The following is a 25234-nucleotide window of genomic DNA, read 5'->3' as shown; positions in this document are numbered from 1 at the left end:
ATGGTTTTCATAATAACATATATATATATATTTGCCTTTGGAAAACTTTATTTTTCATTGTTCTTTCTCACTCATAACCAGGGGGACCTGGACGATCTACCATGCCAACCCCAGGAAATACTGCAGCTTTGCGTGCCTCACTCTGGACCAATATGGAGAAACTTATGGATCATATTTATGCTGTTTGTGGACAGGTAAATATTTGAAGGAGTGGAAAAAACATTAATATGGATTAACTCCTGGTTATTCCAAATTGTGTGACCTTGGGCAGGTTTTTTAATCAATGAGCATTCAAAATACCTCCACTAGCTGATGATAATGTACGTAAAGGTTGCCATTTCCCTTTTCTTGCTTTTTCTATTGCCTAAGCTTTACATTTGTTTCATTTAAGGTACAACATCTACAAAAAGTATTGGCCAAGAAGAGAGATCCTGTTTCTCACATTTGTTTCATTGAAGAAATAGTTAAGGTATGTTTAAATGAAAATATTTTTATATCTTTCTTGTACAAAACAGGAATATATGAGTCACCATCATTTGTGTTACTACCTTATAGAGTGGCTACATATCAAATGGCAATAGAGAAGTGTATTTCTTGACAACTATAAATGTTCCTTGCAATATAAATGTAATCATGGGGCTGGGCGCGGTGGGTCACGCCTGTAATCCCAGCACTTTGGGAGGCCAAGGTGGGTGGATCATGAGGTGAGGAGTTCAAGACCAGCCTGACCAATATGGTGAAATTCTGTCTCTAATAAAAATACAAAAATTAGCCGGGCGTGGTGGCATATGCCTGTAGTCCCAGCTACTCGGGAGGCTGAGGCAGGAGAATTGCTTCAAACCAGGAGGCAGAGGTTGCAGTGAGCTGAGGTCGTGCCACTGCACTCCAGCCTCGGTGACAGAGCGAAACTCTATCTCAAAAATAAATAAATAAACTAAAATAAATGTAATCATATTTGTTTATGGAGTAGCTGCCAGCAATAGTATTATTTATAGATTAATTTCTGTAATGTATATACTAATTTCTCATTTTCTGTCATATAAATGACAGCTTATAAGTGCTTTAAAACTTCCACTAGAGAATAAGGTGAAAACTATTGATAAATACGACATTTAAATAGAAGTCATTATAATGTGTTTACTGAAGGTCATTGATTTTTCCCATAAAGTACTTTGCTATATTCATTTTCCATATTCTGAGATCTTTCTGTCATCCACCAATCTACTAGCCTCATGGGCCATAAGAATTCTTTCCATGCATAGGAATCCCTGATTCTACATTTTATTCATTATATTGATGTGTTTTTGATAATGATTCATAGGATAATGATTCTACCGATTGTTAAATCCTAACCTCCAGTAGCCCAAAGAAAAAAGTTTCCTGAGTTTCCAGTGTTATGGTATAGGTAATTTCCTTTGTAAGTCCACAATATTAAATATTTTGTATACTGTGTGGAAAGCCTCCAGGACTATCCCTCAAGTTTGATGATTTATTAGGAGGATCGATAGGACCCAGTGTCACAGGATCCTTAGGGTGTCACTTCGCCAGCCAGAAACTCCTGTGACCAGTGGTGCCTTCTGCCTGAATATCGCTCATGCCCGCTGGGCTCGTTCCGCCCACTTGGCTTAGCAGGTTGCACTTGGCTCGCACTACCAGCCCAGACCCCACAACTGACAAACACGAGCCAGGGACAGAGCAGTGAGTGGTATGTGAGTGACAAGCTTGGGGTCCAGCCACTGTGCACAGCCAGGCACACTGGCTGCTGTGGCAGGGCAGGCAGCTCCAGGTGTCAGCACAGGTGCTAGCTCCATGTGAGACTGCAGCTGGATCAGATGTACTACACACAGCTTATGCTGCAGGCATCTAGATGAGGGGAATGTAGCCCACATCTAGATGAGGGGAATGTAGTGACACCTGGAAACTCAAGAGACATCAGGAACTGCAGAATCCCAAAGAAGGTGTCACAACCCTGGCTCGGGGTGCATCTAGGTGTGGGCTCCCCAAAGGGCCGCAGCTCTTCTCTCCTTCTTGTTGCCCAGAATGTGGTGAGCAGTGGAGGCATGTTTCAGCCCTGTTTGTGTTACAGCTTTTTTAGTCCAGCCATTTGGTGGGTCCTGAGTTCTTGTCCCACATCCAAGAAGAATGAGGTATGTGGACAACTGGAAGGTGAGCAAGGCAGAGAGGAGCTTCACTGAGTGGCAGACCTGAAGTGGGTAGCTCCTTTCTGCAAGCAGATCGTCCCCACAAGTGTCCAGCTCTTAGTGGAGAGGTGACCTGCAGTATTTAGCTCCGTTCCACAGGCAGACCATCCTGATGTCTGTGCAGCCCTCAGTGTAGAGGAGATCTGAAGTGGGTAGGTCCCATCCTCAGGCTGGTCATCCCGACATCCATGCAGCCCTCAGCATAGAGGAGACCTAGAGTGGTTAGCTTATATCTGCGGGCAGGTCATCCTGTCGTCTGCGCAGCCCTCAGCATAGAGGAGACCTCGAGTGGTTAGCTTGTATCTGCTGGTAGGTCATCTTGCCACCTGTGCAGCCCTCAGCGGAGAGAAGACCCAGAGTGTGTAGGTCCCTTCTGCAGGCAGGTCATCTTGATGTATGTACAGTCTTCAGTAGAGAGGAGACCTGGAGTGGGTAGGTCCCATCTGCAAGCTGGTCATCCTGACATCTGTGTAGCCCTCAGCAGAGAGGAGACCCAGAGTGCTTAGCTTGTATCTGCTGGCAGGTCTTCCCATTGTTTGTGCAGCCCTCAGTACAGAGGAGACCCAGAGTGGTAGCTCCTATCCACAGGCAGATAGTCCTGTCATCTGTCCAAGTCTGGCTGAGTCAGGGGTTTTTATGGGCTTCAGAAGGGAGGAAGGGTGTGCTGATTTGTCCATGGTTGGCGATGGGCAGGCCTGGAAAAAGCACCATAACTTCTCACTCCAGTCCGCAGAACTGGCAGTCCAGCTCCCAGGCTTCAGATCCCTGGCTTAAATGTCGGTCCTCACCATGGACTCGCCCATTTCTGCCCAGGAGCCTTTCTGCCTCCTGCCACCATCAACCTGTCATCCACAGCACTCAGGCTGTTCATGCCAAGGGGCACCTGCAGGCCCTCACTGAGCTGCCGTCAACACTCCCTCGGCCTTCCTCCCATGCTTGTTGGTGTCCAAAGTCTGGAGTGGGCCAAGGTGGCAGAGGGCTGGTGTGCTGCCCTGAGTGTGCACACACCTGGCTGAGATGTGACAGCACCTGGGCTTGGCCTCAGTTGTGCTGTGAAATCAAAGTAGGTGCTGGGAGTGGGGAGAGGCCAGGCAGTGGGAGCAGGCACTTTCAAGCCTGTGGAGGTAGGGGGCTTCCCAGGTCCCCAGGAACACAGGGATGCCTGGGTCCACAGCTGTGGCTGGGCAGCTGCAGCTATAGCCATGAGGGCAGGGTCCCACCCCTCCAACTCAGAAGTGGGTAGGACTCCTGCCAGCTCTCCACTGCAGCCAGCCTCATGGCAGTGGCTGCTCCAGACAGGTTGCCCCTGCCATCACCAGCATATAGTTGTACTCATGGCTATGATTTGTGGCAGTGAAAGGAAGCGCAGCAAAATCAGCAAAAGGAAAAATAGATGCATGGGGCAAGGTCTAGAGGAGACCAGATGCAAGCTTCCAAAGAGTCCTCTCCCACTGTAGTTAGACTTGACCCCCTTGATTATTCCAGTAGCAAGTTATGACAGCATGCAAAAAGTGCTGTCTACTGGGAAAACTCAACTTGAGCTTATGAGTCCAGAGTTTTATCAGGGGTTAGTTAATGCCTAAAGACATACCAAAATTCTAGACTCCCAGTAGAAAAGCAGATGTTCAGTATAAACCATATTGTTTGTCACAGACAGTTTAGGTACAGTGAACAACTCTTAACAGAGAATTATGGGGTCCTTCTCAAAATCTGAGTTCCTAGATGCTAACCAGATACCAACCTTGCAATCAGGATTTTCTGACAATAGCTACTCAGACCTGTTATGTTAACTCTTTTGTGCACATATATTTATATCAGTAACTTTACCCTGCTTTCTACTTGGCTTTCAATTGTGTGAAAGAAACAGTGAGATGCTTTTGTCAAGGTTTATAGTCACTCATGTTTTGCATTTATTACTAGATGGGATAATTAATATTGGGCCTTCATATTTACAGACAAACAACTATACTTGCAGTGTTTTCATTCATTTGTTGTGATTTTGGCTGTCTTTCTACACAAATGAATCTATTTAGTCTTTATGTGCAGTGGCCTCATTTCGAGCTTTTATTATCAAATACTTTGCATATTGTTATTCCTTTTGAACAATTTAATATTCTACAAACAACATAAGAACAGTTATAATGAAACAACTGTACTCAGGAGAATCTAATGAAAATATCAAAAGTAAATAATACTGCTATTTAGGAGGCTTATGTTTGTAATATTATTACATTGGGTAGAGTTTCTACATAAAAACACATATAAATTCTTGATAACAATAAATTATTAAGGTGAATGAACACTGGCAACTTGTGCAGGCCAGATTTTAAATGCGTATGAGTCCAGGCACGGTGGCTGATACCTGTAATCCCAACAATTTGGGAGACTGAGGTGAGAGAATCTTTTGATGCCATGAGTTTAAAACCAGCCTGGGCAACATAGGGAGACCACATCTCTACAAAAACTAAAACAATTAGCCAGGAATGGTAGTGAACACCTGTAGGTCCAGATATTCAGGAGTCTGAAGCAGGAGGATTGCTTGAGCCTAGGAGTTCAAGGTTATAGTCAGTTAAGATTGCACCACTGTACTCTAGCCTGAGTAACAAAGCGAGACCCTTTCAGGAAGAAAGAGAGAGAAGGAGAGAAAGAGAGAAAGAAAATGCATATGAATCATTACTGATTAAAAAGGATTGTTAGGTGTAGGGATATATGCTTTTTATTCACCTATTTCATATACTTAAAAAACTTCTCATTAAAATAAAACCATTAAAGATTGCTGTTTCAGACACTATTCTCACGCTATTTAAGAATATATTCCTATGCCACACACACATACCTATTTATATATAAATTTTAATGTAAATTACCAGTTTAGTTGAAATTTTTTTGAGGACAATTTTTATGAAAAAATTTAGTCTCTTGGAATTCAGTGTACCTATCTATAGAAAAGATCAGTCTTTTGTGAAAAGTCCAAAATGACGTTTCCCTCTCCATACTTGGGAATTCCAGAGCAAGAGAAAAGTAAAAAAAACCTCAAAAGACAGCACATAAGGTCCTCAATATTTAGCACAATTTCTTTGAATGGTCTTTTTCTTCAAATACATCTTTATTATAAAGCTGTAAACAAATATTTTTGCTAAGGATGTAACTACCAAGTAAGAACATTATTTTTCTAGTTAAGATAATTATCATTGGCAATAGAACCTTTATAAAAAGTTCAGGATTTTTAGAATGATTTGGGGACCCTAAATAATAACGCTTATATTCTTCAGGAAATTTCAAACTTGAGTAGATTATGATATATCTCTTGAGTCACTGAGGAGTGATATATGCACCAAGATCTCTTTTTCTAACCTCTTTTCAAGGAAAAGGTTATGAATAGAATGTTCTTCTTACTCTACAAGTTTTTGCAGTTTTAAGATATTTAAGAAGGATATATCCTGATATTGAAAATTCTTTCTAATTTAGTGGCTTAGCCTTTTATACCTGTGAATAAAATTTTATTTATTTTAAAAATGAAGTAAAACAGTATAACTAGTTCAGGATGAAATAATATTAGAATTACATCATATGCTTTCTATAATATTTGTTCAGAAATTAATACTTTTTTTTCCCTAGGGCAATCATTACTAGCAAGTATCTTTTCTACACTGGAATTTGTCTATAACAGACTTAAAAAAAATGTACTGAAATTTTTTTCTTTTTTTTATTCAAAAGCTGCCTTTGAGAAAGTAAAATTTTTAATTACTTATTTTATTATTTTGTTTTATTTATTATGAGTCAGGTTCTCACTGTATTGCCCAGGCTGGTTTCAAACTCCTGGGCTGAAGTGATCTTCCTGCCTCAGCCTCCCAAATAGCTGTGACTACAGGTTTGCACCACCACACTTGGCTGAAATTTGTACAAGCAGTAGTCTGTACTTGAAATTCACTGAAAGCTAATTGCTAATTTAATAGATATGTTTTCTTTGGTTTAGAAAATGGATTATAAATAGTTACATTATTAATTTCATATCAAGTAGGAAAATTAAGAATATATTTTCCAGATTTCTTTGTTTTCAAACCATTTGGTTTCATGCTTCTGTAATTCACTGTAAGCTATGATGAAATTTCTGTATTTCATTTCTTCTTACCAGCTTGTTTTATTTCTACCCAAAAAAGCCTTTATTTTACGTTTTCCTTTGTTAAATAATTTTTATAATTATTGTCCTTTTATTGTAGTTCAATATCTAGAGTTGTTTTAAAATTAATTTTTATTTTAGGGCAGCTTTAGGTTTACAAAATATTGAGCAGAAAGTACAATGTTATGCATTATGCAAGAACCATGGGACTATACCGTGCTAAGAGCAAACTCTAATGTGTAAACTGTGGACTTCAGTTGATAATGTAACAATAGTGGTTCATCAGTTGTAACAAATATACCACTGTGCACAATGCTTTATGCAAATGTATGTCATGGATCCACCATTCCAGTATCACACAGAATGGTTTTACTAGTTTCACTTCCCTAAAAATTCCTTTCTACCTATTCATTCCTACTTGAATTCCCTTCTGAACCTCTGTAACCACTGATCTTTTTACTGTCTTCATAGTTTTTGCCTTTTTCAAAATGTCATGTAATTGGAATTATACAGTAAGTTGCCTTTTCTGAATGCCTTCTTCCACTTAGCAATATGCGTTTAAGGTTCCTTCAATGGCTTATTTTGATTTGGTAGTTTTCTTCTAATCACTGAACAATATTCCATTGCCTAGCTGTACCTCAGTTTGTTTATTCATTCATTTATTGAAAGATATTTTGGTTGCTTCCAGTTTTTGCCAGTTATGAATAAAGCTACTGTAGACATTATTGTGTGGTTTTCACCTCTTGCTCAGCCTTTTGCATTTTCATCTCTTTCGGGTAAATACATAAGAGTTGCGCTTGCTGACTGTATTGTTAGACTATATGTAGCTTAGTAAGAAACTGCCAAACTGTTTTTGAAAGTTGCTGTATCGTTTTGTATTCCCATTAGCAAAGAAAGAGAGTTATTTTTGTTCCCCATCCTTGCCAATATTTGGATTTGTCAGTGTTTTGGAGATCGGCTATTCTAATAGGTGTGTCATGGTAACTCATTTTTTAAATTTGTGTTTTCCTGTAGATTTTTTAAACCTGTGTTTGTGAAAAAATTTTTCATTAGTTAATGTTCTAAGACTTCATCTGTAGAAAAAACAAACTGTCCTGCTATGCTCATTATTTAATAATCTTTATGTGTTATATTTTATAGTCAGTCTGCCCAGATCCCTAAAATATGTTAAAAGTGGTCTAAAATAATTTACATAAGAGTAAGTATAGCTTTTAGCATTTGGAAAGCCAAATCTTAAAGGGCTTCTTTCGTAACAGTTATTCAAGTAGTGTCAAGGGCAGGACAATGTAGTAATTAAGAATTTTGACCTGCTATCAGACAGGTATGATTTGCTACTACTGATTGTGCAACCTTGGGTAGGTCATGTAATCTCAAATATCAGATGAGGATAATAATAGTGCCCACAGAACTGAGATATTATGAGGGAAAGTGAAATAATTTACACTTATTTCAGAGACTGACTTGACAATTTGCTATCGTAATTATTAATTCAGTTTCGCTTTTTTGTTGTTGTTGTTGTTGTTGAGACGGAGTCTCACTCTTGTCGCCCAGCCTAGAGTGCAATGGCGTGGTCTCGGCTCGCTGCAACCTCCGCCTCCTAGGTTCAAGCGATTCTCCTGCCTCAGCTTCCTGAATAGCTGGGATTACATGCACCCACCACCATGCTGGCTAATTTTTGTATTTTTAGTAGAGATGGGGTTTCACCATATGGGTAGGACTGGTCTCGAACTCCTGACCTCATGATCCGCCTGCCTTGGCTTCCCAAAGTGCTGGGATTACAGGCATAAGCCACCGCACCCAGCCCTAGTTCAGTCTTTTTTTAATGCTGGAACTTTTATATAGGGTTCGTAAACTGAACAAATGCTAGCTAGTAAAGAATCTTGCCATGTGAGAAAGTCAGTTTTACTCAGTAGTTCTAATAACATGATATGCTTGTACATTAATTCATGTAGAGTATCAGAAATTTAAATTATTGATCATTCCTTAAATAAACCAATGTCAAGGATTTCCTCTGAATGTATCAAATTCATATGTCTCACTTTACTAAAGTGAGTTATGACCTAACGTGGTAATTTTGTTGCTATAACAATTTGAAAATGATATTTCTTAGTTGTATTCTGCAGAGTCTTGTGAGAATTATTCTAAAGTATATACTTTTTTTAGCAGACAAAAAAATAAACATTTGGGTTTACTTTAAAACTTAGTTTTCAACGTAATCCTCCAAATATGCCTTACTTTTTGCTAAGATTTTGATTTCAGATGACAGAGACAACTGTGTAGATTAGTATTCAAAGTGTAATCTTAGGAATGTTCAAGGGAAAAAAAAATCCCACATGATAGTGGGATTCTGTAACGCTTTACTAGTTCAGAAGTTTTTACAGTTGATGGCTATAATGGTATAAAGGATATATCAGAATATAAAGAGGGCATAAATGGTCTGAATATAAAATAAAACTTGACCAATTATATCTGGTGTAACAATCTTAGGGACATTTTAGTTTATTATTATTTCATTCCTCTCAGCTCATAACCTAAGCGGTATTTTAGTTTAAATGTAGAGCCTTTTGAAAGCTATTTTTTAATTGAGATAACTAATTCTGCTTCTGCATTAATAAATGCCCTGGCTAGCTTATAAAATTATCCGTTATTTTCAGTTTATATGATAATTTGAAAAGATATATTTATACCTATCCATATTATTTTGGCATTTTAACATTGAATATTCTTTTTCTCTTACTATATCCTGTTTTCTATGGTTTATATGAATGGATGCAGTATTTCATTTTTAAATTAGAATTTTAGGTTGACTATTAGACATTAAGAAATTCAGTGTTGGTATCTTTAAAACCAGTTAAGAGTTTTATTATCACTGTCTAATCACTAGTACTATATAATACTTTGCTTGAAAGTGAGTTTAGCAAATTATTGACAAATTATTAAGGATCTACACATTGGAAAACAGACTGTAGATTCTTATTTGCAGGATTAAGCCAGCTTAGCTGTGTGGGGGATTATAGATATGATACTTTCATTTTCTAAGCCAGCAATTTTTATCATTAAACAGAATCTTATAATCATGTGTATAGGATGCATTAAACTAAATTTGGAGAGCATTCAGCATTTTCAGTTGCTGTACTAATGAGAATCGTAACTATGAAAAATAATGTGTTTTCTTTTACCCTTTTAGACATATCAAATGATTTGAAAATAGCATTAAGGACTGTAACTCAAAAATTTAGGATATCCAAATTTGAAATCTTTTGAAATTTAGGACGTCCAAATTTGAAATCTTTTGAAATTTAAGACATCCAAATTTGAAATCGTTTCAATATTATGAGATAAATGTTCAACTTATTTATCTATGGAATCTCAATTTGATTAAAATATTGAATAGGGATAAACCAGGTAGATTTCTGTTTTTTTTTGTTTTGTTTTTGTTTTTGTGTGTTTTTTTTTTTTTTACAATTACCTTGCAAAGGACCATTTTTTTTTTCAATTTTATTATTATTATACTTTAAGTTTTAGGGTACATGTGCACAACGTGCAGGTTTGTTCCATATGTATACATGTGCCATGTTGGTGTGCTGCACCCATTAACTTGTCAATTAGCATTAGGTATATCTCCTAATGCTATCCCTCCCCCCTCCCCCCACCCCACAACAGTGTGATGTTCCCCTTCCTGTGTCCATGTGTTCTCCTTGTTCAATTCCCACCTATGAGTGAGAACATGCAGTGTTTGGTTTTTTGTCCTTAAGATAGTTTGCTGAGAATGATGGTTTCCAGCTTCATCCATGTCCCTACGAAGGACATGAACTCATCATTTTTTATGGCTGCATAGTATTCCATGGTATATATGTGCCACATTTTCTTAATCCAGTCTATCATTGTTGGACATTTGGGTTGGTTCCAAGTCTTTGCTATTGTGAATAGTGCCACAGTAAACATGTGTGCATGTGTCTTTATAGCAGCGTGATTTATAATCCTGTGGGTATATACCCAGTAATGGGATGGCTGGGTCAAATGGTATTTCTAGTTCTAGATCCCTGAGGAATCGCCACACTGACTTCCACAGTGGTTGAACTAGTTTACAGTCCCACCAACAGTGTAAAAGTGTTCCTATTTCTCCACATCCTCTCCAGCACCTGTTGTTTCCTGACTTTTTAATGATTGCCATTCTAACTGGTGTGAGATGGTATCTCATTGTGGTTTTGATTTGCATTTCTCTGATGACCAGTGATGATGAGCATTTTTTCATGTGTCTTTTGGCTGCATAAATGTCTTCTTTTGAGAAGTGTCTGTTCATATCCTTTGCCCACTTTTTGATGGGGTTGTTTGTTTGTTTTCTTGTAAATTTGTTTGAGTTTATTGTAGATTCTGGATATTAGCCCTTTGTCAGATGAGTAGGTTGCAAAAATTTTCTCCCATTCTGTAGGTTGCCTGTTCACTCTGATGGTAGTTTCTTTTGCTGTGCAGAAGCTCTTCAGTTTAATTAGATCCCATTTGTCAATTTTGGCTTTTGTTGCCATCGCTTTTGGTGTTTTAGACATGAAGTCCTTGCCCATGCCTATGTCCTGAATGGTATTGCCTGGGTTTTCTTCCAGGGTTTTTATGGTTTTAGATCTAACATGTAAGTCTTTAATCCATCTTGAATTAATTTTTGTATAAGGTGTAAGGAAGGGATCCAGTTTCAGCTTTCTACCTATGGCTAGCCAGTTTTCCCAGCACCATTTATTAAATAGGGAATCCTTTCCCCATTGCTTGTTTTTGTCAGGTTTGTCAAAGATCAGATAGTTGTAGATATGTGGCATTATTTCTGAGGGCTCTTATTATTAGTAAGTACTCTTATCTGTAAAGGTTAGAGGATTTCTTGTTTTACTTGTATAGGGACCAGATGTTCTTAAAGGCTCTGTCACTACAGTACATACAAATTCTACATAAATTAGAAAAAGATGATTTTTAATGTACTATTAAGCTTGCAAAAAATAAGAGAATCTTTGAGGGGCATCCATGCATATATAGATACATGTAAAGATAAAATAGTTGAACCTGTAGTGAGGATTTGTGAGTGATAGGTGAATGCACAAGATGGGGTTGTCTTGAGGTCAAATACCCACATCAGTGATGGGATCAATACTCTGTGCTTTGGGGATGTAGCAAGATGGAAGAAGAAACTTGAGAGTCTTGCATTACACCAAGACCCAGGGTAGTGGCTAACATGATCCTTAATTGGTAACAACGTGTCACTCCCGTAAGAAACAAATGCAGTTCCTCTGTAGAGGAACACATTTTTAGTTTTAGCCACCAGAATTCTTATATTAAGTTTAGACAAATATAAGCTCACAGTAAAAAATTGCCAATCTCATAAACTAGAATCTATGAATGAGAGCAGAAAAAATAAAAACAATGCAAAATGGCTTTTAGACTCCTGAAGAACTTCTCAAGGATGCTATGGACTTCAGATAGTAGAATTATCTGATAAAGAATCTAAGGTATCTGTAAATGAAGTACTTTAAAATATGGAATAAAAAATTGAGAAACAAGTGACTTAAAAATTACTAGGTAAATCTGAAAATGAACCAGTAGAACATTTAGAAATAAAAATCAAGTTGTCGAAATAAAAGAGCAGATACATTAAACACAAGATTACAAAAAGCTAAAGAGCAAATTAGAGGTCTGGCAGATAGAATCAGTGAAATTATCCAGAATGCCTCATAAAGACTAGGTTATGAAGAATATGAAAGAGAAATTTAAAAATTATGGAGGATCCAATGAGGTTTTAATATAAGCCTTACTGGAAGAAGAAAGCCAGGAAACTCTAAAAGAAAATTTGTATGATCCTCTCAATACATGCAGGAACAGCATTTGACAGAATCCAACATCTATGTCTGATAAAAAATTCTAGGCAAACTAGAAATATAGAGGGAAGCTTTCTCAACCTAATGAAAGGCATCTAAGAAAAGCGAACAGGTAAAATCAGACTGGGTGCAGTGGTTCATGCCTGTAATCCCAGCACTTTGTGAGTCCGAGGCGGGTGGGGTCAGTTGAGTTCAGGAGTTTGCGAACAGCCTGGCCAACATGGTGAAACCCTGTCTCCACTAAAAATACAAAAAAGGCCGGGCGCTGTGGCTCACGCCTGTAATCCCAGCACTTTGGGAGGCTGAGGCGGGCAGATCACCAGGTCAGGAGATCGAAACCATCCTGTCTAACAAGTGAAACCCCCGTGTCTACTGAAAATACAAAAAATTAGCCGGGCGTGGTGGCCGGCGCCTGTAGTACCAGCTACTTGGGAGGCTGAGGCAGGAGAATGGCGTGAACCCGGGAGGCGGAGCTTGCAGTGAGCCGAGATCGGACCACCGCACTCCAGCCTGGGCGACAGAGCGAGACTCCGTCTCAAAAAAAAAAAAAAGCCAAGCATGATGGCACGTGCCTGTAGTCCCAGCTACTCTGGAGGCCGAGGCAGGAGAGAATCACTTGAACCTGGGAAGCGGAGGTTGCAGCGAGCAGAGATCGCACCACTGCACTCCAGCCTGGGCGACAGAGCAAGACTCCGCCTCAAAAAAAAATCATATTTAATGGTGGAACCCTAATGCTTCTCCCCTAAAATAGGGAAAGGATTTGTTTTTGTTTTCACTACTTCTGTTTAACATTGTTCTAGCTAGTGGAATAGGCAAGAAAAGTAAAAGGATTCCAGTTTGGAAGAGAAGAAAATTACCTTTATAGATTACATGATTGACTATATGGAAACTCCATTGGAACCTACAAAAGCTATTAGGGCTAAGTCAATATATAAAAGTCAGTTGTACTTCTGTAAATTGGTAATGTACAGTTAAGATATATGTTTAAAAATATGTACAATTCAGTATAATATGCAAAAGTTGTACTTTTATATATTAACAATGTACAATCCATTGTTCAGGAATTGATCAGTGTTAAAAACTCCAGAGCCAGGCATGTTGGTACATGTGTGTGATCCCAGCTACTCAGCAGGCTGAAGTGGGAGGATCACTTGAGCCCAGGAATTCGAGTCTGCAGTGGGCTATAATGGCATCACAGCACTCCAGCTTGGGCAACAAAGTGAGACCCTATTTCTTTAAAAAAAAAAGAAAAGTTCTAATATTGATAACTGTACTATGGTTACATAGGAAAATGTCTTTATTCCTAGGAGATCACTTAATTATTTAGTGGTACAGAGCCATAATGTGTGCAACTTACTTTCAGATGGTTCAGAGACACATAAAATGAGGATGGTAAAGTAAATGTGGCTCGTGTTAACAAGTGGTAACTATAAGTATGCAAATAATGAGTGGGTTTTTGGGGGGCTATTCCTGCATATTTTCTGTAAATTCAAAATTATATCAAATTAGAAATTAGAAAATAAGAGGACAATAAGAAAAACTTTATGCTAATTTTTAAATACAAGTAGAAATGGACAGATTTCTAGAAAAATACAACTTTCCAAAACTGCTCAAGTAGAATTAGAAGCCATCCACAGTCCTGTAGCCTTTAAAGAAATTCAATCAGTAGTTGAAAGTCTACAGATCAAGAAACTACCAGACTTTCAAGGAACAGATTATGAAGTTTTTCTAGAGAAGACCCCTTGCCCAACTCTTCCTATGAAACTAGTATGACCTCTGTAACAAGACCAGTTTAGGGTTACAAGAAAGGAAAATTACAGTCCAGTTATGCTCAGGAATATATATTGAAAAATTTTCAATATTACCACAGAAGTGCAGCAGTATATACAGATGACATAACTATCAAAATAGATGTAGAAAGAGTATTTGACAAAATTCTTTTTTTTTTTTTTTTTTTGAGACGGAGTCTCACTCTGTCACCCAGGCTGGAGTTCAGTGGTGCAATCTCGGGTCACTGCAACTTCCACCTCCCAGGTTCAAGCGATTCTCCTGCCTCAGCCTCCTGAGTAGCTGGGACTACAGGTGTGTGCCACCACCCCTAGCTATTTTTTTGTATTTTAGTAGAGACGGGGGTTTCACCATGTTGGCCAGGATGGTCTCGATCTCCTGACCTCGTGATCCACCTGCCTCAGCCTCCCAAAGTCCTGGGATTGCAGGCATGAGCCACTGCGCCTGGTCTTCGATGCCCTTTATCCTTGCTTATTTTCTGCATTGTACTGGAGGACTGACCCAGCATAGTAAAAGAAGAATAAGAAATAATAGAATTCAAATACATGTTAAAATTTTTTTAAGTTTTAAAATGTTTTTAATGAACACATAACAATTGTACTATTTATAGAGTACATAGTGATGTGATACATATAATGTGTAGTGATCAAATCAGGGTAATTCACATATCCATCTCAAACATTTATCATTTCTTTGTGTTGGGAACATTCACTATCCTCCTTCTAGCTATTCAAAACTATATAATGTATTATTGTTACAGAGTTCATATATTTGAGAGCAATTCATTTCTATTGTTTATCTTCACATTTGAACAAATTGCAGACCTATCAAAATCTATAGAAAGCTACATGTAAAATCAAAATAATCTATGAATGCCTATAACTCTATTTAAGGGTGACATCTTCTTGCTTTGTTTCTAACTTTTATACTGATTCATTCTCTCTCTCTCATCTGCCTCCCCAGTGGTAATTATTTACCCATAAACTTTTAATCCTGTATATCACATACTTGAGTTATAAAGTCCTGGACATGAACACAACCCAAAGTATAACAGTTTTTTCCTGATTAGGATCATATGTAATACCTCTTTTTAACAACATTTGAAAGAATGTCAGGTGGGATGGAGTAAAGTTCTCCCCAAACTCTGTAGTTGTTTGAGTGAATCAGCTTATTTATAATCAGAATCACTTTCTGTTTGTCTCTCTCTCTTTGATGCAATCATTGCTTGGGTATATAATATATGTGACAATTTCTAGAATATTCTAGTACATTATGATATACCAATCATTTTTCATCAAAATTGAAATGGTGAACACTTTCTCAATCTTAAAGTTAGAAACTTGCTGAATATTTAAACGGTTTTACCTTTTCACACAAATGGGTTAATATCCTCCTATTGATGGGGAGCATCACACACCGGGGCATGTTGTGGGGTAGGGGGAGTGGGGAGGGATAGCATTAGGAGATATACCTAATGTAAATGACAAGTTAATGGGTGCAGCACACCAACATGGCACATGTATACATATGTAACAAACCTGCACATCGTGCACATGTACCCTAGAACTTAAAGTATAATAATAAAAAAAAAGAAAAAAAAATCCTCCTGTTTATGTGGTGTTAGAAAACCTGCAGTGAGCAGACACATATGGGTAGAAGTTAGATGAAATTGTGAACACTTCATTGTCTTTAAAGTTGGCTCCAATTATTTTCTCCTTTGGTTTTTCTCTTTATTTCCTAGGGAATGCTTAGACTTTAAAAAAAATCACCGTATGACCCATAGAGAAAAGTAATATCTAATAATGAAGTGAATGTTTTACAAAATTTTCTTGAACAAGTTTTGCCTAGGCAGTGGGACACAAAGTTGAACAAAGTGACCTAGTCCTTGCCTTCCAAAAGCTGCTTTCCGCCCTTGTTTCCTTTCCAGTCACAGTTGTTTCCCTCAAGGAACCCTTCACAAGACTTATTTTAATATTCCATGGAAATATTAACAGAAAATATCCTTCAATAGTTTTAAATGATAAAATATTAAATTATCTGAAGAAAGAAAACTTATAATGGGAAGGCCTAAAGAAATGTTTCCATAATATGTTTGTTCTTGATGTGTAAAAATGTATTTAGAAACTGTAGAAAATGGAAGATTCTGTCAGAGTAATAGGCTTTTCTAGCAATCAGTTATGAATTTTTCACTTCCTCAAAATTCTATACAGCATCAATTAGTTTACATAAGGAATTTGCCGATACTAAAACTACTTTTTTTAAGTAAAAGTGAAAGATATTATTGGTTCTGTTATATAATTAATGCATGAGTATTATACTTAAGCTATACAAAATTGTATATAATGTATATTCTGATTTTCTGATACAAAGCAAAGTAATACCAGATTGGGCTGCTTGCTCAAATAGCAAAATATGCTGAAATGAAATATGGTTTGTTTGTTTATTTTTAGTAATCCAATATAAATTTGACATACTCTTAGGTGGGCATATAAATAGTTTCACTCCAACCTAATTCGTGTGATTTCTTGTGTTTATTTTTTAAGTGTGATAAAAGAATTAGTTTAAGAATTACATTACTTAAAACTTATCAACTTAAGTCTAAGTGTACAGTACAAAAATAGTATTACCTATATGTTTTCTGATGCTCTCGGTTGTGCAACAGATCTCTAGATCTTTTTCATCTTACAAAACTGAAATTCTGTATCCATTGAACACCGCCTCCCATTTCCCTACCCCTTACTTTCCCCTGGCAAACACTACTCTACTTTCTAAGTGCCCGACTACTTTAGATACCTTATATAAATTGAATAATACAGTATAGGCATACCTTGTTTTGTTGTGCTTCACCTCTGTTGTGCTATACAGATACTGCATTTTTATTTTTATTTATTTTTTACAAATTTAAGGTCAGTGACAATTCTGCATCAAGCAAGCCTATTGGTGCCATTTTCCAACATATGCTCATTTGTGTCTCCATGTCACTTTTGGTAATATTGTCACAATATTTCAAATTTTTTTGTTATTTTATCTGTTAAGGTGATTAGTGATCTTTGATGTTACTATTGTATTGTTTTGGGGCACCATGAACGCCCCCATATAAGATGGCAGACTGAATCAGTAAGTGTGTGTGTTCTTACTGCTCCACCAACTGGCCATTCTCCCAACCCTGTCACTCCTCAGGCTTCCCTGTTTCCTGAGACACAACAATATTGAAGTTAGGCCAATTAATAACCCTACGGTGACCTCTAAGTGTTCAAGTGACAGGAACTGTCACATGCCTCTCATTTTAAATCAAAAGCTAGAAATGAGTAAGCTTTGTGGAGAAGACATGTTGAAAGCTGAGAAATGCTGAACACTAGGTTTCTTATACTAGTTAGCCAAGTTGTAAATGCAAAGGAAAAGTTCTTGAAAAAATTAAAAGAGCTATTCCAGTGAATACATGAATGATAAGAAAGTAAAACAGTTGGCCAGGCGCGGTGGGTCACGCCTGTAATCCCGGCACTTTGGGAGGCCGAGGTGGGTGAATCACCTGAGGTTGGGAGTTCAAGACCAGCCTGACCAACGTGGAAAAACCCCATCTCTACGAAAAATACAAAATTAGCCAGGTGTGGTGGCGCATGCCTGTAATCCCAGCTACTCAGGAGGCTGAGGCAGGAGAATTTCTTGAACCTGGGAGGTGGAGGTTGTGGTGAGCCCAGATTGCACCATTGCACTCCAGCCTGGACAACAAGAGTGAAACTCCGTCTAAAATAAATAAATAAATAAATAAAGTAAAACAATCTTATTGCTGATATGACAAAAGTTTGAGTGGTCTGAATAGAAGATCAAGCCAGCCACAACCTTCCTTTAAGCTAAAGCCTAATCAAGAGCAATATCCTAATTCTTAAATTCTGTGAAGGCTGAGGTAGGTGACGAAGCTGCACATTTTCTTGTTGGAAGCTAGCAGAGATTAGTTCATGAGGTTTAAGGGAAAAAAGCTACTCCTGTAACATAAAAGTACGATGTGAAGCAGCAAGTGCTAATGTAGAAACTATGGCAAGTTATTGAGAAGATCTAGCTAAAATCATCGATGAAGGTAGCTACGCTAAAATCACAGATTTTCAATGTAGATGAAGTAGCCTTAGAAGAAGATGCCAACTAGGGCTTTCATAGTTAGAGAGCGGAAGTCAATACCTGGCTTCAAAGCTTCAAAGGATAGGCTGATTCTCTTTTTAGGTCTAATGCCCCTGGTAACATTAAGTGGAAACCAGTGCTAATTTACCATTCCACAAATTCTAGGGCCTTTAAGAATGATGCTAAATCTATTCTGCTTGTGCTCTATAAATTGAACAGTAAAGCATAGAGGATAGCACATCTGTTTATAGTGTGGTATGCTGAACATTTTAAGCCTACTGTTAAGACCTGCTCAGAAAAAAAAAAATCCTTTCAAACTATTGCTCATCATTGATAATATACCTACTCACCTAAGAACTCTGATTGAGATGTATAAGGAGACTAATGTTGTTTTCATGCATGCTAACATAACATCCATTCTACAGCCCATGATTAAGAAATAATTTTGACTTTCAAGTTTTATTATGTGTTTTTGGGTTTTTTTGTTTTTTGTTTTTTGTTTTGAGACAGGGTCTCCCTCTGTCTTCTACGTGAGAGTGCAGTGGTGCGACGTCAGCTCACTGCAATCTGTGCCTCCCAGGCTTAACTGATCCTCTAGCCTCGGCTTCCCAAGTAGCTGGGACTGCAGGCATAAGCCACCACACCTGACTAATTTTTGTATTTTTTATAGAGATAGGGTTTTGCCATGTTGCCCAGGCTGGTCTCAAACACCTGAGCTCAAGCAATCTGCCAGCCTTAGCATCCCAAAGTACTGGGATTGCAGGCTTGAACCACTATGCCTGGCCTTATTATTTCTTTTTAATTTTTGTTACTTTAACTTTTACTTAGATTTTAAATTCATGTTTGTTACATGGCATATTGCATGATGCTGGGATTTGGGGTATAAATGATCCCATCCCCAGGTAGTGAGCATAGAACCCAACAGTTTTTCAACCTTTGCCCCCTCCCTCCTTGCCTCCTCTAGTAGACCCGAGTGTCTCTTGTTGCCATCTTCATGTCCATGAGTACCTAATATTTAGCTCTCACTTATAACTGAGGACATGTGGTAATTGGTTTTCTGTTCCTGTATTAATTTGCTTAGGATAATGGCCTTCAGCTGTATCCATGTTGCTGTAAAAAGACATTGTTTCATTCTTTGTTTGGCTGTGTAGTATTCCATGGTGTTTACATGCCACATTTTTGTTATCTAATCTACTATTGATGGACACCTAGGTTGATTCTCTGTCTTTGCTATTGCGAATAGCACTATGATGAACATACAAGTGCATGTGCCTTTTTGGTAGAATGATTTATTTTATTTTGAATATATACCTAATAATGGGATTGCTGGGTTGAATAGTAGTTCTGTTTTAAGTTCTTTGAGAAATTTTCAAATTGCTCTCCGTAAAGGCTGAACTAATTTACATTGCCAGAAACAACGTATAAACGTTCCCTTTTCTCTGCAGCCTCGTCAGCATCTGTGGATTTTTTGGGTTTTTTGTTTTTGTTTTTGAGACAGAGTCTCGCTCTGTTGCCCAGGCTGGAATGCAGTGGCGTGATCTTGGCTTACTGCAACCTGTACCTCCCAGGTTCAAGCAAGTCTTCTGCCTCAGCTTCCCAAGTAGCTGAGATCACAGGTGCCCACCACCATGCCCAGCTAATTTTTGTACTTTTAGTAGAGACAGGGTTTCACCAGGTTGGCCATGCTTGTCTCAAACTCCTGACCTCAGGTGATCCGCCTGCCTCAGCCTCCCAAAGTGCTGGGATTATAGGTGTGAGCCACCGCACCCAGCCTGTGGTGTGTTTTTTTTTTTTTTTTGGTTTGTTTGTTTGTTTTGACTCTTTTATAATAGCTATTCTGACTGTTATCTCATTGTGGTTTTGATTTGCATTTCTCTAATGATCGAATGTTGAGTATTTTTTCATATGTTTGTTGGCTCCTTGTATGTCTTCTTTTGAGAAGTACCTGTTCATGTCTTTTGTCCACTTTTTAATGAGATTGTTTGTTTTTTGACTGTTGAATTGTTTAAGTTCCTTACAGATTCTGGATATTAGACTTTTGTTGGATGCATAGTTTGTGAATATTTCCTTCTATAGTGTAGGTTGTTGGTTTACTCTTTTGATAGCTTCTTTTGCAAAGCAGCTGTTAAGCCTAATTAGGCCTCACTTTGTCAATGTTTTTGTTGCAATTGCTTTTGAAGACTTTGTCATAAATTTTTTCCCAAGGCGAATGTCCAGAATGGTATATCCTAGGTTTTCTTTTAGAATTTTTATAGTTTGTGGTCCTACATTTAAATCTTCAATCCACCTTAGTTAAGTTTTGCATATAATAAAAGGTAGGGATCCAGTTTTATTCTTCTGCCTATGGCTAACCAGTTATCCCAGGACCATTTATTGAACAAGAAGTCGTTTCTCCATTGCTTATTTTTGTAGACTTTTGTATTTTATTTTTGTCAGATGGCTGTAGGTGTGAGGCTTTATATCTGAGTTCTCCATTCTGTTCCATTGGTCTGTCTGTTTTTGTACCAGTACCATGCTGTTTTGCTTACCATAGCCTTGTACTATAGTTTGATGTTGAATAATGTAATGTCTTCAGCTTTGTTCTTTTTGCTTAGGATGCTTTAGCTATTCAGGCTCTTTTTTTTGGTTCCATATGAATTTTAGAATACTTTTTCTAATTTTGTGAAAAATGAAATTGGTAGTTTGATAGGAATAGTGTTGAGTCTGTAGATTACTTAGGGCAGTATGATCATTTAACTGATATTGATTCTTTCAATCCATGAGCATGGAAAGTTTTTCCATTTGTTTGTGTCATCTATGATTTCTTTCAGCAGCATTTTGTAGATCTTATGGAGATCTTTCACTTTCATGGTTAGATGTACTCCTAGGTATTTCATTTTTTGTGTGTGGCTATTGTAAATGGGATTACATTCTTCATTTGGCTCTCAGCTTGGACATTATTGTCGTATAGAAATGCTGCTGATTTTTATACATTGGTTTTGTTTCCTGAAACTTTGCTATAGTCACTTGTCAATTCCTGGACCTTTTGGTGTAATCTTTAGGATTTTTTAGTTACAGGATTATATTGTCAGAGAAGGCATAATTTTGACATCCTGTTTTCCAAATTGGATGCTATTTTTTCTTTCTCTTACCTGATTGTTCTGGCTAGCACTTCAACTACTATATTGAATAGGAGTTGTGAGAGTGGGCATCCTTGTCTTGTTCCTGTTCTCAAGGGGAATGCTTCCAGTATTTTTCCATTCAGTATGATGTTGGTTGAAGGTTTGTCATAGATGGCTCTTATTGTTTTGAGGTATGTTCCTTTGATACCCAGTTTCTTGAAGATTTTTATGAAGGATATTAGATTTCATTGAAAGCTTTTGTCTGCATCTATTGAGATGATCATATGGTTTTTGTTTTTAATTCTGTTTATATGTTTAATCACCTTTATTGATTTACATATGTTGAAACAACCTTGCATCCCAGGAATGAAGCCAACTCAATCATGGTGAATTAACTTTTTGATGTGCTGTTGGATTCCATTTGCTAGTATTTTGTTGGGAATTTTTACATCTATGTTTATCAGCAATGTTGTCTGGTGGTTTTCTTTTGTCATTTTGCCTTTGCCACATTTTGATATCAGGGTGATGCTGACATCATATTATGAGTTAGGGAGGAGTCCCTCAATTTTTTTTAGGGGGATTGGGGGAGAATAGTTTCAGTAATATTGGTGCCAGCCCTTTTTTATGTCTGGTAGAATTCTGCTGTGAATCAGTCTGGCCCAGGGCTGTTTTTTGCTTGGTAGATTTTATTACTGATTCAGTTACAAAACTTGATATTGGTCTGTTCAGGGTTCCAGTTTCTTCCTGATTTGATCTTGGGAGATTGAGTGTTTCCAAGAATTTATTCATTTCCTCTAGATTTTCTAGTTTGTATGCATAGAGATGTTCCTAATAGTCTCTGAGGAGCTTTTGTATTTCTGTGGGATCGGTTGTAATGTTGCCTTTGTCATTTCTGATTGTGCTCATTTGGATCTTCTTTTTTTTCTTTGTTAATCTAGCTAGTGGTCTATCAGTCTTGTTTATTACTCTTTCAAAAAACCAATTTTTGGTTTTATTAATTCTTTGTCTGGATTTTTGGGCCTCAATTTTGTTCAGTTCCACTCTGATTTTAGTTATTTCTTTTCTTCTGCTAGCTTTAGGGTTAGTTTGTTAGTTTCTTTGTTCTTGGTTTTTCTAGCTCCTCTATGTGTGATGTTAAATGATTAATGAGAGATCTTTCTGACTTTTTGAGGTAGGTATTTGTCACTTAAAACTTTCCCCTTAACACTGCTTTTGCTGCATCACAGAGATTTTGGTATGTTATCTCTTTTCATTTTTTTCAAAGAATTTTTTTATTTCTGACAATTTCACTGCTTGCCCAAAAGTCATTCAGAGACATGTTGTTTAATTTCCGTGTAATTGTGTGAGTTTTGGGAGATCTTCTTGGTATCAATTTCTATTTTATTCCACTGTGGTCCAAGATTATGATTGGTATTTCAATTTATTTTTAATTTATTGAGACTTGCTTTATGGCATAGCATGTGGTGAATCTTGGAGTTTGTTCTGGGTGCAGATGGGAACATATATACTGTAGTTGATGGGTGGAGTATCCTGTAGATATCTATTAGGTCCAGTTAGTTAAGTGTTGAACTTAAGTCCAGAATTTGTTAGTTTTCTACCTCCATGATCTATGGAATGCTTTCAATGGGGTATTGAAGCCCCCCACTATAATTTTGTGGCTGTCTATATATGTTTTGCAGGTCTCTGAGAACTTGTTTTATGAATCTGTGTGCCCCAATGTTGGGTGCATGTATATTTAGTATAGTTAAGTCTTTTTGTTGAAGTGAGCACTTTATCACCATATAATGCCTTTCTTTATCGCTTTTTACTGTTGTTGGATTAAAGTCTGTTTTATCTGACCTAAGAACAGTGAACTCTCCTCTTTTTTATTTTCCATTTGTGTGATCTTTCTCCAACCCTTTACTTTGAGCTGATAGGTGTTACTGCATGTGAGATCGGTCTCTTGAAGATAGCAGATAGATGAATCTTGTTTGTTTTACCCAATTTGCAATTCTGTGTCTTTTACCTGGAGCATTTAGGGTATTTACATTCAAGGTTTATATTGATAGCTGAGGTTTTGAGCTTATTGTGAAGTTGTTAGCTGGTTGCTTTGTAGTTTCTATTGTGTGGTTGATTTATAGGATGTGTTGGCCATGTAAAGTGTGTGTGTTTTTGTGGTAACAGGTATCATTCTTTCATTTCCATGGTTAGAACTCCCTTAAGGATCTCTTGTTGAGTATCTATTCTTATGCTTGTTAGCCATTTTAATATCATCTTTGGAGAAAAATCTATTGAAGTCTTTTGTCTATTTTAAATCACGTTATTTTTGGCTGTTACTATATATTCTAGATATTAACTTATTGTCCATTATATGGCTAGCAAATATTTTATCCCATTCTGTAGGTTGCTTTTACTCTCTGTTGTTTCCTCTACTGCATAGAAATCTTCAAGTTTGATGTAGTGTAATTTGTTTATTTTTGCTTTTGGTATCATATATAAGTAATTGCCAAATCCAGTGTCAATGGAGCTTTTCCTTATTTTGGTCTAGGAGCTATAGCTTTAGGTCTTATATTTAAGTCTAATCTTTTAAATTAATTTTTATGTATGGTATAAGGTAAGAATTCGGCTTCTTTCCTTTGCATGTGTATGTATATCTAGTTTTCCCAGTAGCATTTATTGAAGAGGCTATTCTTTCCCCATTTTGTAGCCTTGGTGTACTTGTCAAAGATCATATGGCCATGTACTTGAGGGTTTATTTCTGGGCTATCTATTCTGTGTCATTGGCCTATATGTCTTGTTTCATACCGGTACCATACTGTTTTGATTATGGAAGCTTTGTAATATATTTTGAAGTCAGAATGTATGAGACCACTAGTTTTGTTTTCCTTCTCAAAAAAGATATTTGAGGTCCTTGAGACTTCATATGAATTTTAGGATTTTTTTTCCTATTTCTACTAAAAATGCCATTGAAATTTCTTCAGCACAAAAATGGATTTCTTTTTATTGAAGAAAAATGTAGTTGTGGACAAAAACGTGGGTTTTTGTGGATGGCAGCCCATTGTTCAGTGCATTATGGTAACATTATGCAGCTTTAATGCTGAAGTGGAATACCTCTCAATTCTGAGGATACTGGTTTTGATCCTGTTTTTAAAAATTGATACATAATTTCTGTACATATTCATGGGGTACTTATGATATTTTCTTTCATGCATAGAATGTAATGATCAAGTTAGGGTGTTTAGGGTATTCATCTCCTCAGTTACCTATTTCCATGTGGGAACATCTCAAGTCCTGTGTTCAAGCTATTTTGTAATAAAAAATACATTGTTGTTAACTATAGCCACCTTACTCTGCTATTGAACATTAGAAATTATTTCTTCTAACTGTATGTTTTTAGCCATTTACCAACCCCCACTTTCTCCCCCACCCAAAACACACACCCCTTCCCAGCCTGTTTGATATCTATCCTTCTTCTCTCTCCCTGCATGAGATCAAAATTTTAAGCTCCCATATATACCATATATGAGTAAAAATGTGCAATCTTTTGTCTTTCTGTGCTTGGCCTGTTTCACTTAATGACTTGCAGTTCCATCAGCATTGCTGCAGATGTCCAGATTTCCTTCTCTTTTTGTGGCCAAGTAGTATTCCATTGTGTATATATGTCATGTTTTCTTTATCCATTCATCCTTCAGTGGACGCTTAGGTTGATTTCATATCTTCGCTTTTGCGAATAGTGGTACAATAAATATAAACCCCTTTGATACACTGTATCCTTTTCTTTAGATAAATACCCAGTAATGGGATTGCTGAAGTATATGGTAGTTCTCTTTTTAGTTTTTTGAGAAATCTCTGTACTGTTTTCCATAGTGGCTACACTAATTTACCTTTCCACCAACAATGTGTAAGTGTTCCCTTTTCCCCGCATCCTCACCAGTATCTGTTATTTTTTGTTTTTTTAATAGTAGTCATTCTAACTGGGGTAAGGTCATATCTCGTTGTGGTTTTGATGTGTATTTCCCTGATGATTAGTGATGTTGACAATTTTTTAATGTACCTCTTGTCCATTTGTATGTCTTC

General features: G+C 37.2%; 1 protein-coding gene across 1 annotated transcript in view; it reads left to right on the top strand.

Annotated features, from left to right (window-relative positions):
* Positions 1-25234, top strand: part of COG5 (component of oligomeric golgi complex 5) — a 372787-nt gene that overhangs the window by 208872 nt on the left and 138681 nt on the right. Inside the window, exons 9-10 of the mRNA XM_019030869.3 lie at positions 82-194; positions 392-469. Of these exons, the coding sequence (XP_018886414.1) occupies positions 82-194; positions 392-469 (191 nt within the window). The remainder of the gene's footprint in view (positions 1-81; positions 195-391; positions 470-25234) is intronic.

Source organism: Gorilla gorilla, chromosome 6, assembly GCF_029281585.2.
Source record: "Gorilla gorilla gorilla isolate KB3781 chromosome 6, NHGRI_mGorGor1-v2.1_pri, whole genome shotgun sequence".
Classification (NCBI taxonomy): domain Eukaryota; kingdom Metazoa; phylum Chordata; class Mammalia; order Primates; family Hominidae; genus Gorilla; species Gorilla gorilla.
The sequence above is the reverse complement of the archived record's forward strand: the minus strand, read 5'-3'. Positions and strand labels throughout refer to the sequence as shown.